Source organism: Cervus elaphus, chromosome X, assembly GCF_910594005.1.
Source record: "Cervus elaphus chromosome X, mCerEla1.1, whole genome shotgun sequence".
Lineage (NCBI taxonomy): Eukaryota > Metazoa > Chordata > Mammalia > Artiodactyla > Cervidae > Cervus > Cervus elaphus.
This window is the reverse complement of record NC_057848.1, coordinates 128,012,874-128,037,594: the sequence shown is the minus strand read 5'-3', so window position 1 is coordinate 128,037,594 and position 24,721 is coordinate 128,012,874. Positions and strand designations below refer to the sequence as shown.

Below are 24,721 nucleotides of genomic sequence, written 5' to 3'. Positions count from 1 at the left end.
ATCATGACAATGTCTGTAAAGGAAGACTCAATAAATTCCAAAGCTTTGATATCACAGTCTGCATTCTTAAACCATGATACAATGACATTAGAAATTAATAACAGAATAATAGACAAAGTTAGCATATATTAGGAAACAAAATACCATATTATTAAATTAGCCTTGGGTTAAAAGCAAACCATAAATGAATTAATAAATATGTAAAATTGAAAAATAATAAAACACAACAAATGAAAAATTGTGGGACACAGTTGAAGCAGAACTAAGAAGGAAATGTACAGCTTTAAGTACACTTATTATGAAACAAGAAATATTAATAAACTAGTTAATCATCCAATACAATGAAGAAAGCAAAAGAACAGAGAAAAAAGACAAATCACAGAAATTAAAAAGCAGATAATCACCCCCCACATACACACCAAAAAATAAACAACAGAAAAGATGAACAAAATTAGAATTTAATTCTTTAAAAAGGTTAATAGATCTTTGAGAAGACTGATCAGGAAAAAAAAATGGGAAGAGGCAAATACACAAAATACAGAATGTAAAAGGAAAAACAATGTAACAAATTTCTTTAAATGAGAGTATTATGAACAATATGCTAATACATTGAAAAACCTACATGAAATGAAAAAATTCCAAGGAAAATCCCTCAGGTCCAAAGGGATTTGATAGTTAAATCTACCAAACTTCCATGAAACAAACTATCTTATACAATTGATTCCAGTGTTAGAAAAAGAATGACAGTCTATTTTATTTATGAGGCTAGCATAATCTTGATTCTAAAACCAAACAGACAACTATAAGAGATGAAAATTTATACCATTTCACTTATGAAATATAGAAAAAAATTCAAATAAAATTATTTAGTGAATTTAGAAAGGTGATAACGATAACCCTATATGCAAAACAGAAAAAGAGACACAGAAATACAGAACAGACTTTTGAACTTTGTGGGAGAATGTGAGGGTGGGATATTTCAAAAGAACAGCATGTATACTATCTATGGTGAAACAGATCACCAGCCCAGGTGGGATGCATGAGACAAGTGCTCCGACCTGGTGCACTGGGAAGACCCAGAGGAATCGGGTGGAGAGGGAGGTGGGAGGGGGGATAGGGATTGGGAATACATGTAAATCCATGGCTGATTCATATCAATGTATGACAAAACCCACTGGAAAAAAAAAATAAAAAAAAAATAATAATAATTTAAAAAAAAATTATTTAGTGAATCAACAATATATTTTCAAAAATATATTCATTTGATCAGGTAAATTTAACTCAAGAAAGCAAAGAGAGTTCAACACTGAAAAACTTCAAAGGAATACATCACATGAATAAATTAAAAGAGAAAAATCAAATGATTTATCTCAACTGATAGAGAAAAACCCTTTTGAGTTCACTTTTATTTATGATGCTAATCCTTAGTGAATTAGGAACAGAAGTAAACATCCACAACTTGGTAAAGATTATATATTAAAAGCCTACAAAGAATGTCATGTGTAATGGAGAAACTAAATGCATTACTTAAAAATCACAAACAAGAATAAAGTGGACCTATCTATCACTGCTACTCTTTTTTTTTTTTTTTAATTTTTTTATTAGTTGGAGGCTAATTGCTTCACAACATTTCAGTGGGTTTTGTCATACATTGATATGAATCAGCCATAGATTTACACTTATTCCCCATCCCGATCCCCCCTCCCATCTCCCTCTCCACCCGATTCCTCTGGGTCTTCCCAGTGCACCAGGCTGGAGCACTTGTCTCGTGCATCCCACCTGGGCTGGTGATCTGTTTCACCATAGATAGTATACATGCTGTTCTTTTGAAACATCCCACCCTCACCTTCTCCCACAGAGTTCAAAAGTCTGTTCTGTATTTCTGTGTCTCTTTTTCTGTTTTGCATATAGGGTTATCGTTACCATCTTTCTAAATTCCATATATATGTGTTAGTATGCTGTAATGTTCTTTATCTTTCTGGCTTACTTCACTCTGTATAAGGGGCTCCAGTTTCATCCATCTCATTAGGACTGGTTCAAATGAATTCTTTTTGACGGCTGAGTAAAATTCCATGGTGTATATGTACCACAGCTTCCTTATCCATTCATCTGCTGACTCTTTTAAATATCCTGCTGCGGCTGCTGCTAAGTCACTTCAATCGTGTCTGACTCTGTGCGATCCCATAGACGGCAGCCCACAAGGCTCCGCCGTCCCTGGGATTCTCCAGGCAAGGACATTTCCTTCTCCAGTGCATGAAAGTGAAAAGGGAAAGTGAAGTCACTCAGTTGTGTCCGATTCTTTGCGACCCCATGGACTGTAGCCTACCAGGCTCCTCTGTCCATGGGATTTTCCAGGCAAGAGTACTGGAGTGGGTTGCCATTGCCTTCTCCGTTAAATATCCTAGTCAATACAATAACAAAAAAAGAGGGGGGAAAGTAAGAAATACAAGGACTGAAAGTCAAACACTGCATCTGGCACCATTTACTGAAAGACAACCTTCCCAACAAAATGATAATGGGAGATCTTCTACAAAGAAAAAAAAAAAAAGAATCAGCAAACTATTAGAATTCAGCAAGGTTTCTAGATAAAATGTCAATCTACAAAACTCAAATGTTTCTCTATACAAGCAATGACCATAAATAAGACACCATTCACAGTGGCAACAACACCATGTAGAATCCAGGAATTAGCCCAATCAAGCATATATGATACTTTTACAGAGAAAACTTTAAAACTCTAATATAGGAAATTGAAGACAACTTAAAGAAATGAAGAGGCATCCATTCTCTTGGATGGGGCAACTTAATTTTATAAAGATGGAAATTATTGTCCAAATTAATCTATAAATTCAATGCAATTTCAGTTAAATTTCAAAATGGATTTTCCATACATTTATTCTAAATTTAAATAGAAGACTATAACCCCATAAATAGCTAAATAAATCTTAAAAGAGAAGAGTGAAGAAAGGAAGATCTGCTCTACTAGATATTAAGATATACCCAAAGCCATAGGGTAAAAAAAAAGAAAGCTTGAAGTACTAGTAAAAAACTATACAAATAGATCATTGATAAAGGCTCACAGTTGAAAGGGAAACTTGTGTATGAATGGGCACTTCATATAGGATAAACGTGGCACTACTAATTATGAACAAAAGATATAAGTACTTAGCAAATGTGTGGGGAAAACTGTATCAATACATGAAGAAAAATAAAACTAGATCCCTATGTATTACCATATGCAAAAGTGTAATCTAGATATATCTATACGTAAGAATAAAAACTATAAAGTTACTAGAAAATGCAAAATATGTCAGATCGAGAGACAGGAAAAGACTTGAAAAATCAATCAATAACAGAATGGGAGAAAATATATAAAATGTATAAAACTAACAATAGATCATTATCTAGACTATATAAGGGACTCCTGTAATTCAATGAAAAAAAGACAGAAGCTCTAATAGAAAAGTGGGCAAAAATATAAGAACAGACAAGTTACAGAATAGGAAATCCAATAGGCATAGAACCATGAAGAGACACTCAAAATACTGGTAATTACATAAGTGAAAATTAAAACTACAAGATATTTCTTTAAGTCTGTAAGACAGGAAAAAACTGGAAGGCTAGAAAATGCCACATGTCAGTAGGGTGTTGGGGATAAAACAACCCTCATCTGTTACAACTGTCAGGGGGTGACAGGGTATAGACAGATTGAGATCACTCCGGAGATCAATCTGGTACTACATAATTAAAAGTAACAAAGTACACTCCATGATCCAGATATTCTATTCCTGAAAACGAACCCAAAGAAGTTTTCATATAGGTCCTAAAGAGGACACATACAATACAGAACATTTTCATCACAGGGAGAATAGATAATTCAAAATGTACTGTGGAATTAAGCAGGTATTAGAAGCAATGGGTGGATTTAATTCAGATGACCATTATATCTACTTCTGTGGGCAAGAATCCTTTGGAAGAAGTGGAGTAGCCCTCATGGTCAACAAAAGAGTCTGAAATGCAGTACTTGGGTGCAATCTTTTCATCACAGGGAGAATAGATAATTCAAGATGTAGTGCAGCATTAAGCAGGTATTAGAAGCAATGGGTGGATTTAATTCAGATGACCATTTTATCTACTGCTGTGGGCAAGAATCCTTTGGAAGAAATGGAATAGCCCTCATAATCAACAAAAGACTCTGAAATGCAGTACTTGGGTGCAATCTCAGAAATGACAGAATAATCTTGGTTCATATCCAAAGCAAACCATTCAACATCACTAATACAACCACTAATGCCGAAGAAGCTAAAGTTGACTAGCTCTATGAAGACCTACAACACTTTTTAGAACATCAAAGAATATATCATTTTCATCATAGGTTATTGGAATGCAAAAGTAGGAGGTCAAGAGATACTTGCAAAACAGGCAAGTTTGGCCTTGGCATACAAAATGAAGCAGGGCAAAGGATAATAGAGTTTTGCTAAGAGAACACACTGGTTATAGCAAACACTCTGTTCCAATAACACAGAGATGACTCTACACATGGATGTAACCAGAAAGTCAATACCAAAATCACATTATGTTCTTTGCAGCCAAAGATGCAGAACTTCTTCTATACAGTCAGCAAAAACAAGACCTGGAGCTGACTGTGGCTCAGATCATGAGTTCCTTATTGCATAATTCAGGCTTAAATTGAAGAAAGTAGGGAAAACTAGGCCATTCAGGTATGACCTAAATCAAATTCCTTATGACTACACAGTAGAGGTGACAAATAGAATCAAGGAATTAGATCTGGTAGACGGAGTGTCTGAGGAATTATGGACGAAGGTTGGTAAAACTGCACCAAGAGGCAGTGACCAAAATCATCCCCTAGGAAAAGAAATTCAAGGCAAAATGTTTGTCTGAGAAGGCTTTACGATTAGCTGAGAAAAGAAGATAAGTGAAAGACAAGGGAGAAAGGGAAAGATATACTCAACTGAATGCACAGTTCCAGAGGATAGCAAGGAGAGATAAGAAGGCCTTCTTATATGAACAACACAAAGAAACAGAGGAAAACAATAGAATGGGAAAGACTAGAGATTTCTTCAATAAAATTAGTGATATCAAGGGAAAATTCTTGCAAGGATGGGCACGATAAAGGGCAGAAACAGTAAGGACCTAACAGAAGCAGAAGAGGTTAAGAGGTGGCAAGAATATACATGAGAATTGTACAAGAAAGGTCTTGATGACCCAGATAACTGCAATAGTGTGGTCATTCAACTAGAGCCAGACATCCTGAAATGTGAAGACAAGTAAGCCATAGGAAGTATTACTACAAACAAAGTTAATGGAGATGATGGAATTCTAGCTGAGCTATTTCAAATCTTAAAATATGATGATGTTAAAGTGCTGCACTCAATATGCCACAAATTTGGAAAACTCAGCAGTGGCCACAGCATTGGAAAAGGTTATTTTTCATTCAAATCCCAAAGAAGGACAATGTGAAAGAATGTTCAAACTACTGTACAATTGCACTCATTTCATATCCTAGCAAGGTTTTGTTCAAAATCTTTCTAGCTAGGCTTCAGCAGTACATGAACCAAGAACTTCCAGATGTACAAGCTGGGTTTTGAAGGGCAGAGGAACCAGAAATCAAATTGCCATTATTCACTGAATCATGGAGAAAGCAAAAGAGTTCCAGAGAAAATTCTGCTTCATTGACTAGACTAAGGCCTTTGTGTGGATGAAAACAAACTGGAAAATTCTAAAAGAGATGGGAGTACCAGACCACATTACCTGTCTCCTGAGAAAACTGGATGAGGGTGAAGAAGCAACAGTTAGAACCGGACATGGACTGGTTCCAAATTGGGAAAGGAGTATGTCGAGGCTGTATATCATCACCCTGCTTATTTAACTTAAGTAGAGTTCATCTGTGCAAAATGCTTGGCTGGATGAATCACAAGCTGAAATCAAGATTGCCGGAAGAAATATCAATAACCTCAGATATGCAGATGATACCATTCTAATGGCAAAAAGTGAAGAGGAACTAAAGAGACTCTTGATGGGGGTGAAAGAGGAGAGTGAAAAAGCTGGCTTAAAACACAACATTCAAAAAACTAAGATCATAGCATCTGGTCCCATCTCTTCACGCCAAATAGAAGAGGAAAATGTGGAAGCAGACAGATTTTCTTTTCTTGGGCTCCAAAATCCCTGTGGACAGTGACTGCAGCCATGAAATTAAAAGACTCTTGCTCCTTGGATGGAAATCTATGACAAACCCACACAGGATGTTAAAAAGCAGAGATATCACTTTGCCAACCAAGGTCCATATAATCAAAGCTATGGCTTTTCCAGTAGTCATGTATGTATGTGAGAGTTGGTCCACAGAGAAAGCTGAGCACCAAAGAATTGATGCCTTCTGCTTGTGGTGCTGAAGAAGACTCTTGAGAGTCTCCTGGACAGCAAGGAAATCAAACCAGTCAATCCTAAAGAAAAAACCTAAATATTCATTGGAAGGATTGTTCATGCAGTTGAAGCTCCAATACTTTGGCCACCTGATGCGAAGAGTCAACTCATTGGAAAAGAATGATGGTGGGAAACACAGAAGGCAAAAGGAGAAGGGGATGGCAGAGGATGAGGTCCTTAGATAGCATCACTGACTCAATGGACATGAATTTGAGCAAACTCCAGGAGACAGTGGAGGACAGAGGAGCCTAGCATACTACAGTTCATGGAGTCCCAAAGAGTAGGACACAAGTTAATATGTGAACAAGAAAAGGAGCAATAGGTTAGAGGTAAACATAGCAACAAGAATAGATCCAAAAAATACACGGCTTAGTGAAAAAATAAGAAACAGATTGAAATACTGAAGATATCACTAGTTACATAAATACAAATTCATGCAATTCCATCATGTTTTGAAGGATATATTCAAATATTCAGTTGAGTTCAGTTGCTCAGTCTTGTCCGACTCTTTGCAACCGTATGGACCACAGCACGTCAGGCTTCCCTGTCCATCACCAACTGCTGGAGCTTGCTCAAACTCATATCCATCGAGTCAGTGATGCCATCCAACCAACTCATCCTCTGTCATCCCCTTCTCCTCCCTTCAGTCTTTCCCATCATGAGGGTCTTTTCAAATTAGTCAGTTCTTCGCATCAGGTGGCCAAAGTATTGGAGTTTCAGCTTCAGCATCAGTCCACCCAGTGAATATTCAGGATTGATTTCCTTTAGGACGGACTGGTTGGATCTCCTTGCAATCCAAGAGACTATCAAGAGACTTCTCCAACACCACAGTTCAAAACCATCAATTATTTGGTGCTCAGCTTTCTTTATACTCCAACTCTCATATCCATACATGACTACTGGAAAAACCATAGCTTTGACTAGATGCACTTTTGTCAGAAAGTAATGTTTCTGCTTTTTAATATGCTGTCTAGGTTGGTCATAAGTTTTCTTCCAAGGAGAAAGCTTTTTTTAACTTCATGACTGCAGTCACCATCTGAAGTGATTTTGGGATCCAAGAATGTAAAGTCTGTCACTTTTTCCATTGTTTCCCCATCTATTTGCCGTGAAGTGATGGTACCACATTCCATGACCTTAGTTTTTATATATTGAGTTTTAAGCCAGCTTTTTCATTCTCTTCTTTCACTTTCATCAAGAGGCTCTTCAGTTCTTCTTCACTTTCTGCCATAAGGGTGGTGTCATCTGTGAAGTTATTGATATTTCTCCTGGCAGTCGTGATTCCAGCTTGTGCTTCATCCAGCCTGGCATTTCACATGACGTACCCTGCATCTAAGTTAAATAAGCAGGGGAACAGTATACAGCCTTGATGTACTCCTTTTCCAATTTGCAACCAATCTGTTGTCCCATGTCCAGTTCTAACTATTGCTTCTTGACCTGCATACAGATTTTTCAGGAGGGAGGTAAGGTGCTTTGGTATTCCCATCTCTTTAAGAATTTTCCACAGTTTTTCGTGATCCACACAGTCAAAGTCAATAAAAGAGAAGTACATGTTTTTCTGGAACTCTCTTGCTTTTTCTATGCTCCAACGGATGTTGGCAATTTGCTCTCTGGTTCCTCTGCCTTTTCTAAATCCAGCTTGAACATCTGGAAGTTCTTGGTTCATGTGCTGCTGAAGCCTGGCTTGGAGAATTTTGAGATTACTTTGCTAGCATGTGAGATGAGTGCAACTGTGCTATAGTTTGAACATTCTTTGGCATTGCCTTTCTTTGGGATTAGAATGAAAACTGACCTTTTCCACTCCTGTGGAAACTGCTGAGCTTTCCAAATTCACTGGTATATTGAGTGCAACACTTTCACAGCATGATCTGTTAGGACTTGAAATAGCTCAGCTGGAATCCCATCACCTCCACTAGCTTTGTCCGTAGTGAAGCTTCCTAAGGCCCACTTGACTTTGCATTCAAGGATGTCTGGCTCTAGGTGAGTGATCACACCATTGTGGCTATCTGGGTTGTGAAGATCTTTTTCACACAGTTCTTCTGTGTATTCTTGCCACCTCTTCTTAATATCTTCTGCTTCTGTTAGGTCCATGCTGTTTCTGTCCTTTATTGTGCCATTTTTGCATGAAATATTCCCTTGTATCTCTTAATTTTCTTGAAGAGATCTCTAGTCTTTCCCATTCTGTTGTTTTCCTCTATTTCTTTGCATTGATCACTGAGGAAGGCTTTCTTATCTCTCCTTGATATTCTTTATAATCCTGCATTCAGATGGGTATATCTTTCCTTTTCTCCTTTGCCTTTAACTTCTCGTCTTTTCTCAGCTATTTGTAAGGCCTCCTTAGACAACCGTTTTTCCTTTTTGAATTTTTTTCCCTTGTGGATGGTCTTGATCATTGCCTCCTGTACAATGCCACGAATATCTGTCCAAGCTTAATGAGAAAGTTACATCAAAAGCTGCGATAGGCCAAAAGCTAAGCCTCTTGGGTCAACCAGTTAGCCAAGTTATAAACTGAAGGAAAAAGTTCTTGAAGGAAATTGAGTGTTATTCCAGTAGTCACAGGAATGATAATAAAGATAAACAGTCTTATTGCTAATATGGAGAATGTTTGAGAACTCTAGATAGAAGATCAAGCCAGCCACAACATTCCCTAAAACCAAAGCACAATCCAGGGAAAGACTCGAACTCTCTTCAATTCTTCAAAGGCTGAGAGAGGAAGCTGCAGAAGAGTGAGGCTAGCAAAGGTTGATTCATGAGGTCTAAGGAAAGAAGCCACCAGTTTATTTCTGTTCAGTTCAGTCACTCACTCATGTCCGACTCTTTGTGACCCCATGGACTGCAGCATGCCAGGCCTCCCTGTCCATCACCAACTCTTGGAGTTTACTCAAACTCATGTCCATAGAGTCGCTGATGCCATCCAACCATCTCATTCTCTGGCATCCCCTTCTCCTCCTGCCTTCAATCTTTCCCAGCATCAGGGTATTTTCAAATAAGTCAGCTCTTCACATCAGGTGGCCGAAGTCTTGGAGCTTCAGCTTCAGTATAAGTCCTTCCAATGAATATTCAGGACTGATTTCCTTTAGGATGGACTGGTTGGATCTCCTTGCTGTCCAAGGGACTCTCAAGAGTCGTCTCCAACACCACAGTTCAAAAGCATCAATTCTTCGGTGCTCAGCTTTCTTTATTGTCCAACTCTCACATCCATACAAGACTACTGGAAAAACCATAGTCTTGACTAGATGGACCTTTGTTGGCAAAGTAATGTCTCTGCTTTTTAATATGCTGTCTAGTTTGGTCATAACTTTTCTTTCAAGGAGTAAGTGTCTTTTAATTTCATGGCTGCAGTCACCATCTGCAGTGATTTTGGAGCCCAAAACAAAGCCTGTCACTGTTTCCCCATCTATTTGCCATGAAGAGATGGGATCAGATGCCATGATCTTAGTTTTCTGAATATTCAGTTTTAAGCCAACTTTTTCACTCTCCTCTTTCACTTTCATCAAGAGCCTCTTTAGTTATTCTTTGCTTTCTGCCATAAGGGTGGTGTCATCTGCATATCTGATATGCATGTCATCTGCATATTTCTTCTAGAAATCTCTATTCCAGCCTGTGCTTCATCCAGCCCAGTGTTTCTCATGATGTACTGTGCATATAAGTTAAATAAGCAGGGTGACAAGATACAGCCTTGACATACTCCTTCCCTGATTTGGAACAAGGCTGCTGTTCCATGTCCAATTCTAACTGTTGCTTCCTGACCTGCATACAGACTTCTCAAGAGGCAGGTCAGGTGGTCTGGTATTCCCATCTCTTGAAGAATTTTCCACAGTTTTTCGTGATCTACATAGTCAAAGGCTTTGGCATAGCCAATAAAGCAGAAATAGATGTTTTTCTGCAACTCTCTTGCTTTTTCTATGATCCAACAGACGTTGGCAATTTGATCTCTGGTTCCTCTGATTTTTCTAAATTCAGCTTGAATATCTGGAAGTCATGGTTCATGTACTGTTGAAGCCTGGCTTGGAGAATTTTGAGCATTACTTTACTAGCATGTGAGATGAGTGCAATTTTGTGGTAGTTTGAGCACTCCTTAGCAATGTCTTTCTTTGGGACTGGAATGAACACTGACCTTTTCCAGTCCTGTGGCCACTGCTGAGTTTTCCAAATTTGTTCTCTACAACATAAAAGTACAAGGTAAAGCAGCAATTGTAAATGTATTAATAGAAGATACAACAAATTATCCAGAAGACCTAGCTAAAATAATAAGTAAAGGCTACACTAAACGATAAATCTTCAGTGTAGATGAAACAACCTTATTTTGGAAGATGATGCTATCTAGCACCTTCAGAGCTAGAAAGAAGTCAGTGCCTGGATTCAGATTTCAAAGGACATATTGACTCTCTTGTTAGGACCTAATGCAGCTTGTATTTTTAAATTGAAGTCAATGTTCATTTAAATTCCAAAAATCCTAGGGCCTTTAAGCATTATACTATGTATACTCTGTGCTCTATAAATGGAACAAAAAACCTGGACAATACCCCATCCGTTTACAACATAGTTCACCGAATATTTTAAACCCACTGTTGAGACCTACTATTCAGAAAAAGATTCCTTTCAAAATATTATTGCTCAGGTGCCAGTTATTCCAAATGTCCAGGCCTGAGGTGTCCTCCTAATTCCTCCCCCTGCCAGCACCTCAAACGGCAGACCACTCATCAAGAATTCTGTATCAGCCCCGCCGGGCAGAGCGCCGGCAGAAAAAAAAAAAAAAAAAAAGAATTCTGTATCCAAGACCTGAAAATTTGTTACTTAAGATGATGAATGCTGACATAGATGCAGTTGATGCTGAAAATTAGGTGGAATTAGAGGAAAAAACATTACTTATTAATCAAGGGTTGAGTTTCCCCCACACACTTGAAGACCTCTCTGCAAGAGTAGATGCAGTTAGGGAAGAAAATCTGAAGCTAAAATCAGAAAATCCAGTTCTTAGACAATATATAGAAAACCTCATGACAGATTCTAGTGTTTTTCAAACAACTGAAAGAAAAAGCAAAAGAAAGTAAGGGATTGATATCCATTATGTCTCTATGGAATTGCTGCTGATCTTTTTTCCTTTAAAACTTGGATAGATTCCAAAAGTTATAGGACTATCATTTGTGGCTTCACTGAGTATTTATAAACATGTCAGATCTGGGCAAAATTAAAAGCATAACAGAAGACTTCTATGAGTTTGTGTATTATGTTAGTCTATGAAAACATGCAAATGTATTGTAGAGACTTTACAATTAGAAATGCATAAATTTATGATACTTGAAAATGAATGTTATATCAAATTTGCTTTTATTTATAGGTTTAGCTTTCTCTTTTACGATAGACATAGACACACAAGAAAATAAAAACCTTGTTGCAACAAAGTGACCAAAATCATACTGAATGCACACCTTTCTGTACCCTGTCCACCATTGTGTGCCTCTTCTCTGTTTGCTTTCTTCCCGTTTTCCTTCCTCTAAGGAAAAAAATGGTTTCACATTTGTAAAAAGTAATTTCAGTAGTTACTCATCTAGGAGAGGAACCAAAACTTCTAATTGCTGAAAATTAACCAAAATAAAATACTTTCTTATTTAGGGCTTATTTGTTATGTTTAGTAGTAAGATAGGATAGTTGGTTTCTCTTTAATCAATTGAAAATGGAGACTCTAAAAATGAAGATTTTTCTTTGAATTATCATATTGGGAAGATTTGTTGTTAAAAACTTCCTTTGCACAAAATAACCTACGTGGTATCTAAAAAGATGAGCTCTGGTTGTTTGTTTCTTTGAAGTATAAAATTTTGCAGAAAAATATAAATAGGCTGGGAAAAGTACTTGGTAAGTTCCTGTAACCAACTCCAAATGTTTTTACTCAAGATTTCTGTTATCCCTAGCACAGATTAGATTGTGGGGGGACTATATAAGAAAATGGATTAAGTTTGGCTAGCCTTATATAAACCACACTTGGAAGAAAATAAAGTTTGGTCTCAGGTTTAATAATTAGCAGATCAACTTGGCAAAGTCCCTTAAGAGTATATTAGTATCAAAATCATGAACAAAAATGGGAGAATTTTACATGTATACTAATTGATGCTTCCTCAGTATTTTATCACACTACTGCCAGAATTTTCTGTAAACACAACTACTGGTTTACAGCGTTTTAGTCAGTTAACAGTTCATTGTTTGTTTGTTTGTTAATTTACTTTGTAGATTCCATTAGATAAGGAAACCAGTATCAGAAGTAATGTTAAAATGCTAAATAGGAAAAGAGATCCACTAATATAGTTTATGGTTATTAAATTTTAAGCTAATGATGGAATAATCTTATGTTTTTATTGGTGTAAGATTTTATGGCTTTAGCTGTATGAATATATAATAGTCATACATAAACATTCTTCAACTCTGTGACATAATTTTCAAACATTTAAAATTGTGTTGTAGTTATGCTTTGCTGTTTAATAAAAAAGTCTCAAAAATATATTATTACTCACTAAAATTGCACCCAGGCAACCAAGAACTCCGATGAATATGTACATGATTCATGTTGTTTTAAGTCTGCTAACACAACATCCCCTCTGCAGCCCATATATCAAGAAATCATTCAGATTTTTAGAGCTTATTATTTAAGAGATATATTTTGTAAGGCTATAGCTGCCATAGATAGTGATTGTTCTGATGGATATGTTCAAAGTAAGTGGAAATCCTTCTGGAAAGGATACACCATTCTAGGTACCACTAAGGACATTCATGATTCATGGGAAGAGAACAAAATATCAACATTATCAGGAGTTTGGAAGTTAATCATCATGAATGACTTTAAGGGGATCAAGACTTCAGTAACTGCAGATGTGATGGAAATATCAAGAACACCAGAAATAGAAGTGGGGGCTAAAGATGTGACTGAATTATTGTATTAATTGAAGTAAGTCAGAGAAAGACACATATTACATAATATCACTTGTATGATACAAATGAATGTATTTTCAAAATAGAAATCGACTCAGAAATAGAAAACAAACTTATTATTACCAAAAGGGATAATGGGATAGTGGGAGAGGAGGAGAGACAAATTAGGAGTTTGGCATTAACATATATACACCATTATATATAAAATAGGTAAACAAGAAGAACCCGCTGTATAGCATATGGAACTATACTCAATATCTTGTAATAACTTACAGTGTAAAAGAATTTGAAAAAGAGTGTACATATGTGTGTGTGTAACTGAATCACTTTGAAATATGCTTGAAACTAACACAACATTGCAAATTAACTATTCTTCAATAAAAGAGAAAAATTATCCCCCAAAATTTGACTAAATTGCTGCAATCTCACAATAAAACTTTAACAAAGGAAGAGATGCATCTTATGGATGAGCAAAAAATGTGGTTTCTGGAGATGGAAATGACTCTTAGTGAAGGAGCTGTGAAGATTCTTGAAATTACAGCAAAGGATTTAGAGTATTACATAAACAACTGATTAAGCAGCAGCAGGATTTGAGAGGGTTGGCTCTACTTGTGAAAGAAGTTCTAAAGTGTATAAAATGCTATCAAATAGCACTGTATGCTACAAAGAAATTGTTCATGAAAGAAAGAGTCAGTGTGGCAAATTTCATTGTTGTCTTATTTTAGGAAATTACCAAAGCCCTTAGTAACCCTGATCAGTCAGTAACCACCATCAAGGCAAGAAAACTACGAATTGCTGAAGGCTCAGATGATGTCTAGCAATTTTTAAATAATAAAGTGAAAGTGAAAGTCGCTGAGTCATATACGACTCTTTGTAACCCCATGGACTATACAGACCACAGCACTCTCCAGGCCAGAATACTGGAGTGGGTAGCCCCTCCCTTCTCCAGGGGATCTTCTCAACCCAGGGATCAAATCCAGGTCTCCCACATTGCAGGCAGATTTTTTACCCGCTGAGCCACAAGGGAAGCCCAAGAATATTGGAGTGGATAGCCTCTCCCTTCTCCAGCAGATCTTCCTGATCCAGGAATCGAATCAGGGTCTCCTGCATTGCAGGCGATTCCTTACCAACTGAGGTATCAGGGAAGCCCTTAAATAATAAAGTATATTTAAATTAAGGTATATACATTGTTTTATTAGATAAAATGCTTTATCACACACTTAGTAGACTAAAACATAGTATAAACAAAATTTTACATGCACTGAGAAACAAAAAAAGATAAATGTGACTTGTTTTATTGTGATACTCATTTCATTGCTGTGCTCTGGAACAGTATCTCCAAGGTACGATGATAAATGAAAGATGGCCTGGCATTGATCAATGATGGTAACACACCATGAGTGAGGTACATGTGATGAACTCAATTCTATATATATGAGGTTGAAAAACAGAGACAAATAAAAAACCACATTTCCTTTTTAAAATTATGGGAAATAATCTTAGACATTTAAAAGGTATTCTATAATGTTGGCCTCTTTAATTCATCCACACTCATGGTTGAACTAGTTTTTAACATCTGTACCTCTACATCCTTAGGCATTGTGGCTTTCATTTACAATGGGATAAAAGGAGAAATGCCTGAGATCACATCAAAACATAAAATTCCTAGCCCAAAGCTCTTTTTTCTTTTTTTAATTTATGTTTAACTGGAGGATAACTGCTTTACAAAGCTGTGTTGGTTTCTGTTGTACAGCAACATGAATAAGCGCTACATATACATATATCCCCTCCCTCTTAAGCCTCCCTCGAATCTCCCTATCCTACCTCTCTAGGTCATCACAGAGTACTGAACTGAGTTCCCTGTGCTATACATCTACTTCCCACTAGTTATCTATTTTACACATGGTAGTATACACATTCAATGTTACTCTCCCAATTAATCCCAGCTTCTCCTTCCCCTGCTGTGTCAACTCTGTTCTCTATATCTGTTTCTCTAGTCCTGCTCTGCAAATAGGTTCATCAGTACAATTTTTCTAGATTCCATGTATATGGGTTAATAAACAATATTTGATTTTCTCTTTCTAACTTACTTCACTCTGTGTAAGAGGCTCTAGGCTCATCCACCTCAGTATAAGTGTCCCAAATTCTAACCTTTTTATGGCCAAGCAATATTCCATTGTATATGTGCACCACGACTTCTTTATCCATTCATCGGTCAATGGACATTAGCTCTCTTTCATGTTCTTATTATTCTTCTTCAGTCATGCAGTCATGTCCAACTCTTTGTGACCCCATGCACTGCAGCATACCAGGCTTCCCTGTCAACACTTCATTGTCTCCCAGAGTTTGCTCAAATTCATGTCCATTGAGTCAATTATGTCAACCAAACATCTCATCCTCAGTCACCCCTTCTCCTCTTGCCCTCAGTCTTTCCCAGGATCAGGGTCTTTTCCAATGAGTCAGCTCTTCACATCAGGGGGTCAAAGTATTAGAGCTTCAGCTTTAGCATCAGTCCTTTCAATGAATATTCAGGGATGATTTCCTTTAGGATTGACTGGTTTGATCTCTTTGTTGTCCAATGGACTCTCAAGAGTCTTCTCCAGCACCACAGTTTGAAAGCATCAATTCTTTGACACTCAGCCTTCTTTATGGTACAACTATCACATCTGTTCTAGCTATTATAAATAGTGCTGCTATTTATGCTGTTCATACACTGGGGTACACGCGTCTTTTTGAATTATGGTTTTCTCAGTGTATATGCCCACTGGATTGCTGGGTCATAAGGTAGATTTATTCCTAATTATTAACGGATCTCATATTGTTTGCCATAGTGGCTGTATCACTTTACATAACTATCAACAGTGAAAGAGTGTCCCCTTTTCCCCACATCCTCTCCAGAATTTATTTGTAGATTTTTTGATGATGACAATTCTGACCAGTGTGAGGTGACATCTCACTGTACTTTGATTTGGATTTCTCTAATAGTGAGCAATGTTGAGCATCTTTTCATGTGTTTGTCAGCCATCTGTAAGGCCTCTTTGAAGAAATGTCTGTTTAGGTCTTCTGCCCATTTTTTGATTGGGTAGATTTTCTGATATTGAGCTGCATGAGCTGCTTGTACATTTTAGAGATTAATCCTCTCTCAGTTGATTCATCTACAATTACTTTATCCCATTCTGAAGGTTATCTTATCTTGTTTATGGTTTCCTGTGCTGTACATTTGATTATTTTTGTTTTTATTTCCATTACTCTAGGAGGTGGGCTGGACTTCCATGGTGGCTCAGATGGTAAAGAATCCTGCAATGCAATAGACCTGGGTTTGCTTCCTGGGTTGGGAATATCACTTGGAGGAGTGCATGGCAACCCACTCCAGTAATCTTGCCTAGAGAATCCCCATGGACAGAGGTGCCTGGCAGGCACAGAGTCGGACATGACTGAGCAACTAAGCACAGCACAGCACAGGTGGTGGGTCAAAGAGGATCTTGCTGCAACTTATATCAAAGAATGTTCTGCCTATGTTTTCCTCTAAAAGTTTTGGAGTGTCTAGCTTTACATATAGCTCTTTAATCTATTTTGACTTTCTTTTTGTGTATAGTATTAGGAAGTGTTCTAATTTAATTCGTTTACATGTTCAGTTCAGTCCAGTTCAGTCGCTCAGTTGTGTCCAACTCTTTGCGACCCCATGAATCGCAGCACACCAGGCCTCCCTGTCCATCACCAACTCCCGGAATTCACTCAAACTCATATCCATCGAGTCGGTGATGCCATCTAGTCATCTCATCCTCTGTCGTGCCCTTCTCCTCCTGCCCCCAATCCTTTCCAGCATCAGGGTCTTTTCCAATGAGTCAACGCTTCGCATGAGGTGGCCAAAGTATTGGAGTATCAGCTTCAGCATCAGTCCTGACAATGAACACCCAGGACTGATCTCCTTTAGGATGGACTGGTTGGATCTCCTTGCAGTCCAAGGGACTCTCACGAGTCTTTTCCAACACCATAGTGTAGCTCTCCAATTTTCCCAGCACTACTTATGGAAGAGACTATCTTTTCTCCATTGTATACTCTTGCCTCCTTTGCCAAAGACAAGGTGCCCATAGGTGCATGGGTTTATCTCTGAGCTTTCTATCTAGACTGAACTCAGGAAGTTTGATTCTTCCACCTGTTTTTCTTTCTCAAGATTGCTTTGGTTATTCAGGGATATTTGTGTTTTCATATAAATTGTATTTTCTTTTGTTCTATGAAAAATGCCATTGGTAATTTGATAAAGATTGCAATCAACCTATATATTACTTTGATTAGTATGGTCATTTTCACAATATTGATTCATTCAGTCCAAGAACATGGTATATCTCTCTATCTGTTTATGTTATCCTTGATTTCTTTTATCAGTGTCTTATAGTTTTATGCATATAGACCTTTTGTCTCTTTAAGTAGTTTCATTTCTAGGTGTTTTATTATTTTTGTTGCAATGATGAATGGAATTGTTTCCTTAATTTCTCTTTCTGATTTTTCATTGTTAGTGTATAGGAATGCAAGGGATTTCTGTGTATTAGTTTTGAATCCTTGGACTTTACTTAATTCATTGATTAGCTCTAGTAATTTTTGAGTGGCATTTTTAGAGTTTTCTACGTATACTACCATGTCATCTGCAAACAGTTAAAGTTTCACTTCTTCTTTTTCAATCTGGATTTTTAACTTATTTTTCTTCTCTGATTACCCTGGCTAAGAATTCCAGAACTACATTAAATAACAGTGGCAAGAGAGAGCACCTTTGTCTTGTTCATGATCTTAGAAGAAATGGTTTCAGTTGTTAAACGTTCAGAATAATGGTTGCTGTGGTTTTGTCTTATACGGTGTACATTAGATTTAGGTTGGTTCCTTCTATGCCCATTTTCTAGAGTTTTCATCATAAATGGGTGTTGAATTTTGTCAAAAGATTTTTCTGCATCTATTGAGATGATCATATGGGTTTTATATTTCAATCTATTAATATGGTGTAACATTGACTGATTTGTGTATATTGAAGAATCCTTGCATCCCTAGGATAAACGCCACTTGATCATGGTGTATGATCCTTTTAATTTGCTGTTTGATTTTGTTTGAAAGTATTTTGTGGAGGAGTTTTGCATCAGTGTCTATCAGTTACACTGGCCTGTAATTTTCTTTTTTTGTGTGATATCTTTGATTTTGTTATCAGAATGACGGAGGTCTTGTAGAATGACTTTCGGGTTGTCCCTCTCTCTGCAAATTTTTTGAAGAGTTTGAGAAGGATAGGTGTTAGCTCTTCTCTAAATACTTGATAGAATTCACCTATGAAATTATCTGTCCCTAGGATTTGTTCCTTGGAAAAATTTTCATCACAGTTTTTATTTCAATGCTTGTGATTGGTCTATTCTTATTTTCTATTTCTTCCTGTTTCAGTCTTGGAATGTTGTACTTTTCTAAGAATATGTCTATTTCTTCCCAGTTTTCCATTTTATTGGCATATAATTGCTCATAGTATTTAATCCATTTACATTTAAATTAACTATTTACATATATGTTCCTATTGGCATTTTCTTAATTTTTCTGGGTTGTTTTTGTAGGTCTTTTCTTTCTCTTCTGTTTCTTGCCTAGAGAAGCCCCTTTAACACTTGTTGTAAAGCTGGTTTGGTGGTGAGGAATTCAGTTAACTCTTGCTTGTCTGTAAAGCTTTTTATTTCTCCATCAATTTTGAATGAGATCCTTGCTGTGTAGAGTAATCTTGTTTAGGTTTTTCCCTTTCATTACTTTAAATATATTCTGCCACTCCCTTCTGGCCTGTAGAGTTTCTGCTGAAAAATCAGCTGTTAACCTTATGGGGATTCACTTGTACATAATTTGCTGCATTTTCCTTACTGCTTTTAAATTTTTTTATTTGTGTTTAAATTTTGTTAGTTTCTTCAATATGTGCCTGGGCATGTTTCTGCTTGGGTTTATCCTATATCAGACTCTCTGTGCTTCTCGCATTTGATTGACTTTTACCTTTCCCATGTTAGGGAAGTTTTCACGTATAATCTCTTGAAAGATTTTCCAGATCCTTTCTCTTTCTGTTCTTCTGAGACGCTTATAACTTTAATGTTGGTACATTTAATACTGTCCCACAGGTCTGAGACTGTCCTCAATTCTTCTCATTCATTTTTTCTTTATTCTGCTCTTCAGCAGTTATTTTCACAATTCTATCATCTAGCTCACTTATCAGTTCTTCTACCTCAGCTATCTGCTATTGATTCCTTCTAGAGTATTTCTAATTTCAGTAACTGTGTTGTTCACCTCTGTTAGTTTTTTCATTATTTCTTCTAGGTCATTTTTAAATGTGTTAATTGATTCTTGCATTTCCCCCATTCTATTTTTGAGGTTTTAGATATATTTACTATCATTACAGTTATTTGTAAGGCCTCCTCACACAACCATTTTGCCTTTTTGCATTTCTTTTCCATGGGGACGGTCTTGATCCCTGTCTCCTGTACAATGTCACGAACCTCTGTCCATAGTTCATCAGGCACTCTGTCTATCAGATCTAGTAACTTAAATCTATTTCTCACTCTCACTGTATAGTCATAAGGGATTTGATTTAGGTCATACCTGAATAATCTAGTGGTTTCCCCTACTTTCTTCAATTTAAGTCTGAATTTGGCAATAAGGAGTTCATGATCTGAGACACAGTCAGCTCCCAGTCTTGTTTTCACTGACTGTATAGAACTTCTCCATCTTTGTCTGCAAAGAATATAATCAATCTGATTTCAGTGTTAGCCATCTGGTGATGTCCATCTGTAGAGTCTTCTCTTGTGTTGTTGGAAGATGGTGCTTGCAATGACCAGTGAGTTCTCTTGGCAAAACTCTATGAGCCTTTGCCCTGCTTCATTCCATACTCCAAGGCCAAATTTGCCGGTTACTCCAGGTATTTCTTGACTTCCTACTTTTGCATTCCAGTCCCCTATAATGAAAAGGACATCTTTATTGGGTGTTAGTTCTAAAAAGTCTTGTAGGTCTTCATAGAACCATTCAATTTCAGCTTCTTCAGCATTACTGGTAGCGGCATAGACTTGGATTACTGTGCTATTGAATGATTTGCCTTGGAAATGAACAGAGATCATTCTGTTGTTTTTGAGATTGCATCCAAGTACTGCATTTAGAACTCTTTTGTTGACCACGATGGCTACTCCATTTCTTCTAAGGGATTCCTGCCCAAAGTAGTAGATATAATGGTCATCCGAGTTAAATTCACCCATCCCAGTCCATTTTAGTTGGTTGATTCTTAGAATGTCGACATTCACTCTTGCCATCTCCTGTTTGACCACTTCCAATTTGCCTTGATTCATGGACCTAACATTCCAGGTTCCTATGCAATATTGCTCTTTACAGCACTGGATGTTGCTTCTATCACCAGTCACATCCACAACTGGGTATTATTTTTGCTTTGGCTCCATCCATTCATTCTTTCTGGAGTTTTTTCTCCACTGATCTCCAGTAGCATATTGGGCACCTACTGACCGGGGTAGGTAGCTGTGAAAATAGCTGTGAAAAGAAGAGAAGCAAAAAGCGAAGGAGAAAAGGAAAGATATTCCCATTTGAATGCAGAGTTCCAAAGAATAGCAAGGAGAGATAAGAAAGCCTTTGTCAATGATCAATGCAAAGAAATAGAGGAAAACAACAGAATGGGAAAGACTAGAGATCTCTTCAGGAAATTATAGATACCAAGGGAACATTCCATGCAAAGATGGGTTCTATAAAGGACAGAAATGGTATGGACCTAACAGAAGCAGAAGATATTAAGAAGAGGTGGCAAGAATACAAAGAAGAACTGTACAGAAAAGATCTTCACGACCCAGATAATCACAATGGTGTGATCACTCACCTAGAGCCAGATATCCTGGAATGGGAAGTCAAGTGGGCCTTAGGAAGCATCACTATGAACAAAGCTAGTGGAGGTGATGGAATTCCAGCTGAACTATTTCAAATCCTGAAAGATGATGCTGTGAAGGTGCTGCACTCAATATGCCAGCAAATTTGGAAAACTCAGCAGTGGTCACAGGACTGGAAAAGGTCAGTTTTCATTCCCATCTCAAAGAAAGGCAATCCCAAAGAATGCTAAAACTACCGCACAATTGCACTCATCTCACACGCTAGTAAAGTAACACTCAAAATTCTCCAAGCCAGGCTTCAGCAATATGTGAACCGTGAACTTCCAGATGTTCAAGCTGGTTTTAGAAAAGGTAGAAGAACCAGAGATCAAATTGCCAACGTCCGCTGAATCATCAAAAAAGCAAGATTGTTCCAGAAAAACATCTATTTCTGCTTTATTGACTATACCAAAGCCTTTGACTGTGTGGATCACAATAAACTGTGGAAAATTCTGAAAGAGATGGGCATACCAGACCACCTGACCTGCCTCTTGAGAAAACTGTATGCAGGTCAGGAAGCAACAGTTAGAACTGGAGATGGAACAACAGACTGGTTCCAAATAGGAAAAGGAGTACCTCAAGGCTGTATATTGTCACCCTGCTTATTTAACTTATATGCAGAGTACATCATGAGAAATGCTGGGCTGGAAGAAGCAAAAGCTGGAAAAAAGATTGCCAGGAGAAATACCAATAACCTCAGATATGCAGATGACACCACCCTTATGGCAGAAAGTGAAGAGGAACTAAAAAGCCTCTTGATGAAAGTGAAAGAGGAGAGTGAAAATGTTGGCTTAAAGCTCAACATTCAAAAAACTAAGATCATGGCCTCTGATCCCATCACTTCATGGGAAATAGATAGGGAAACAGTGGAAACAGTGTCAGACTTTATTTCTTTGGGCTCCGAAATCACTGCAGATGGTGATTTCAGCCATGAAATTAAAAGATGCTTACTCCTTGGGAGGAAAGTTATGACCAACCTAGATAGCATATTAAAAAGCAGAGACATTACTTTGCCAACAAAGGTCTGTCTAGTCAAGGCTATGGGTTTTCCAGTGGTCATGCATGGATGTGAGAGTTGGACTATGAAGAAAGCTGAGGGCCGAAAAATTGATGCTTTTATACTCTGGTGTTGGAGACGACTCTTGAGAGTCCCTTGGACTGCAAGGAGATCCAACCAGTCCATCCTAAAGGAGATCAGTCCTGGGTGTTCATTGGAAGGACTGATGCTGAAGCTGAAACTCCAATACTTTGGCCACCTCATGCGAAGCATTGACTCATTGGATAAGTCCCTGATGCTGGGAGAGATTGGGGGCAGGAGAAGAAGGGGACGACAGAGGATGAGATGGCTGGATGGCATTACTTACTCGATGGACATGAGTCTGAGTAAGCTCCGGGAGTTGGTGATGGACAGGGAGGCCTGGCGTGCTGTGATTCATGGGGTAGCAAAGAGTCGGACACGACTGAACTGAACTGAACTGAACTATCATTACTCTGAATTCTTTTTCAGGTAGCTTGCCTAGTTCCTCTTCATTTATTTGGTCTTGTTCCTTCAGCCTCACAATATTTCTGTCTTTTCATTTTGTCTGAGTTATTATATTCAGGGTCTCCTATCCCTAGGCTGCAGTATCACAGTTCTTCTTGCTTCTGTTCTCTGCCCCTGGTGGGTGAGGTTTGTTTAGTGGCTTGCACAGGCTCTATGTTGAGAGGGGCTTGTGCCTTCCTTCTGATGCATGGAGGTGAGCTTTTTTCTCTGATGGGCAGGATCATTGAGGTGATGTGCTTTGTGGTAACTATGGATTGTCTGTATGCTGATGATTGGTTTTGTGTTCCTGTCTTGCTGGTCAATTGGGTGAGGTATCTAGTGCTGGGTGCTACATGCACTTGGGTGGTGCTGATCTTGGATTCAGATGGAGGCATTCATAGGATTTCTCATCAATTAATACTCCCTGCGGTCAGAACTTTTCTGATGATCTAACTTCCTGGACTCAGCTCTCCATCCAAGAGGTTCAGGGCCAATTTCTGGTTGCAGAACCAAGACCCCAAACAAGCCATTTGTCATAATAATAAAAGGGACTTTAAAAAAGCAAACAATAAAAATCATAAAACACAAATGGTAAAAGCAGTATCACTGAAAGAGAAACAAAAACAAATACACATGCACAAGAAACTAAAAGAGATGAAAGAAAACAAACCACAAGAGAGCAATTCAATCAACAAAAGAAATAAAAAATGAAATCAACCAATTAAAAACAAAACTAACTGAAACACAAAACAGAATGCAAAACAAAAGCAGAGCACCAACAGAGGAATAAAGCCAAGAAAATGGGAAACAGCCAAAAATGGTAAAAACAAAACAAACAAACAAACAAAAACTAGAAAAGCAAAGTTAAAACAGAGGTATAGAAACAAGAGATCTATATATGTTTTAAAAAAGACACAGAATAGCAGAAAGCCAAAGTAGTAGAAATATATAAAAGAAACAAAAAGTATGATTTACAAAATCCCAAAAGCCTTAATAGAGATAATAATAATAACAACTGCAAAAAGAGAAAGAAGAGATTAAAAGGGGAAGAAAAAAAAAACAAGCAAAACAATCAAGAGAGTGAACCGAAACATAAAAAATAATAAATGTTTTCCTAAGATTTCAGCTGTCACTGCCCGTGCCTCTGCTGTGAACCGCAACCCATCTCCACCTCCCTACAAGGCCTTACAATGCTGTGGAGGGCTGGTCTCTGGACCTGCAGTGGGCCCTGTGGGGACAGTTCAGACCCTAATCTGATCCTACTTCTGCCTGTGCTTCTCTCCAAGCTCCATGTCTGCCAGAGCTGGAGCGGTTTCTTTTGTAGGAACACTAATTGTCCTTTTACATTCCATGGATGGATTTTATATGCTTCATTAGTCACTTTGCCCCTGGAGCTCAGTTGTGGCTTTATCGCTATCTCTGCACTGGGGTCATCCACAGGAGCTGCTCCTGAGGCTGCTCTGAAAGATTTGGGTTTGCCCCAGGGAGGATAGGGTATGGAGGTGTCACAGCTGCTTGGATTGTGATGACCCTGGTGGTGCCAGTTGTGTGAGGAAGCCATTGGCCACAGCTGCAGGACATATGGTTCTATTAGGAGCCTTTTCTAGCCTCTGGAAGCAGGTGCTCAAATGGCTGCCCTGGAAGGTCCTTCTCTACTGTGCAGCTATCAGTGCTTCAGTATAGGGAGAGAGAGGCTGAAGAGGTGGCTCCATCTGTTTCATGTGACTCAACAATAGTGTTCTGCTTCCATGACCGCCCAGTTTGTCTCCATAGGGAGATTATCTCCTGTTGCAGATTTCCTTCTCACTTTCCCTCAAGCCAAATCCCCACCGTCAACAGCGGTCCTTACCCTGGGATTGTTCTCCAATCTCTATGCTCCAGTTCCCAGCACCCGTGCACACCAGTGGACCCACATACAGTC

At 38.0% G+C, this 24,721-nt stretch overlaps 2 protein-coding genes across 4 annotated transcripts in view; one reads left to right on the top strand and one right to left on the bottom strand.

The window, feature by feature from the left end:
* MTMR8 (myotubularin related protein 8) overlaps nucleotides 1–24,721 on the bottom strand; it is a 256,913-nt gene that overhangs the window by 188,638 nt on the left and 43,554 nt on the right. The window lies entirely within an intron of this gene.
* On the top strand, nucleotides 11,241–11,489 carry LOC122689105 (short coiled-coil protein B-like). The gene is made up of 2 exons (XM_043895252.1): nucleotides 11,241–11,261; nucleotides 11,346–11,489. Exons 1-2 carry the CDS (start codon nucleotides 11,241–11,243, stop codon nucleotides 11,487–11,489), a joined length of 165 nt encoding a protein of 54 aa, XP_043751187.1.

Coding starts and splice junctions, on each gene's coding strand:
- LOC122689105 (XM_043895252.1), top strand. CDS start 11,241: ATGATGAATGCTGACATAGAT. Junction 11,262..11,345: donor TGATGAATGCTGACATAGAT/GCAGTTGATGCT, acceptor CACACACTTGAA/GACCTCTCTGCAAGAGTAGA.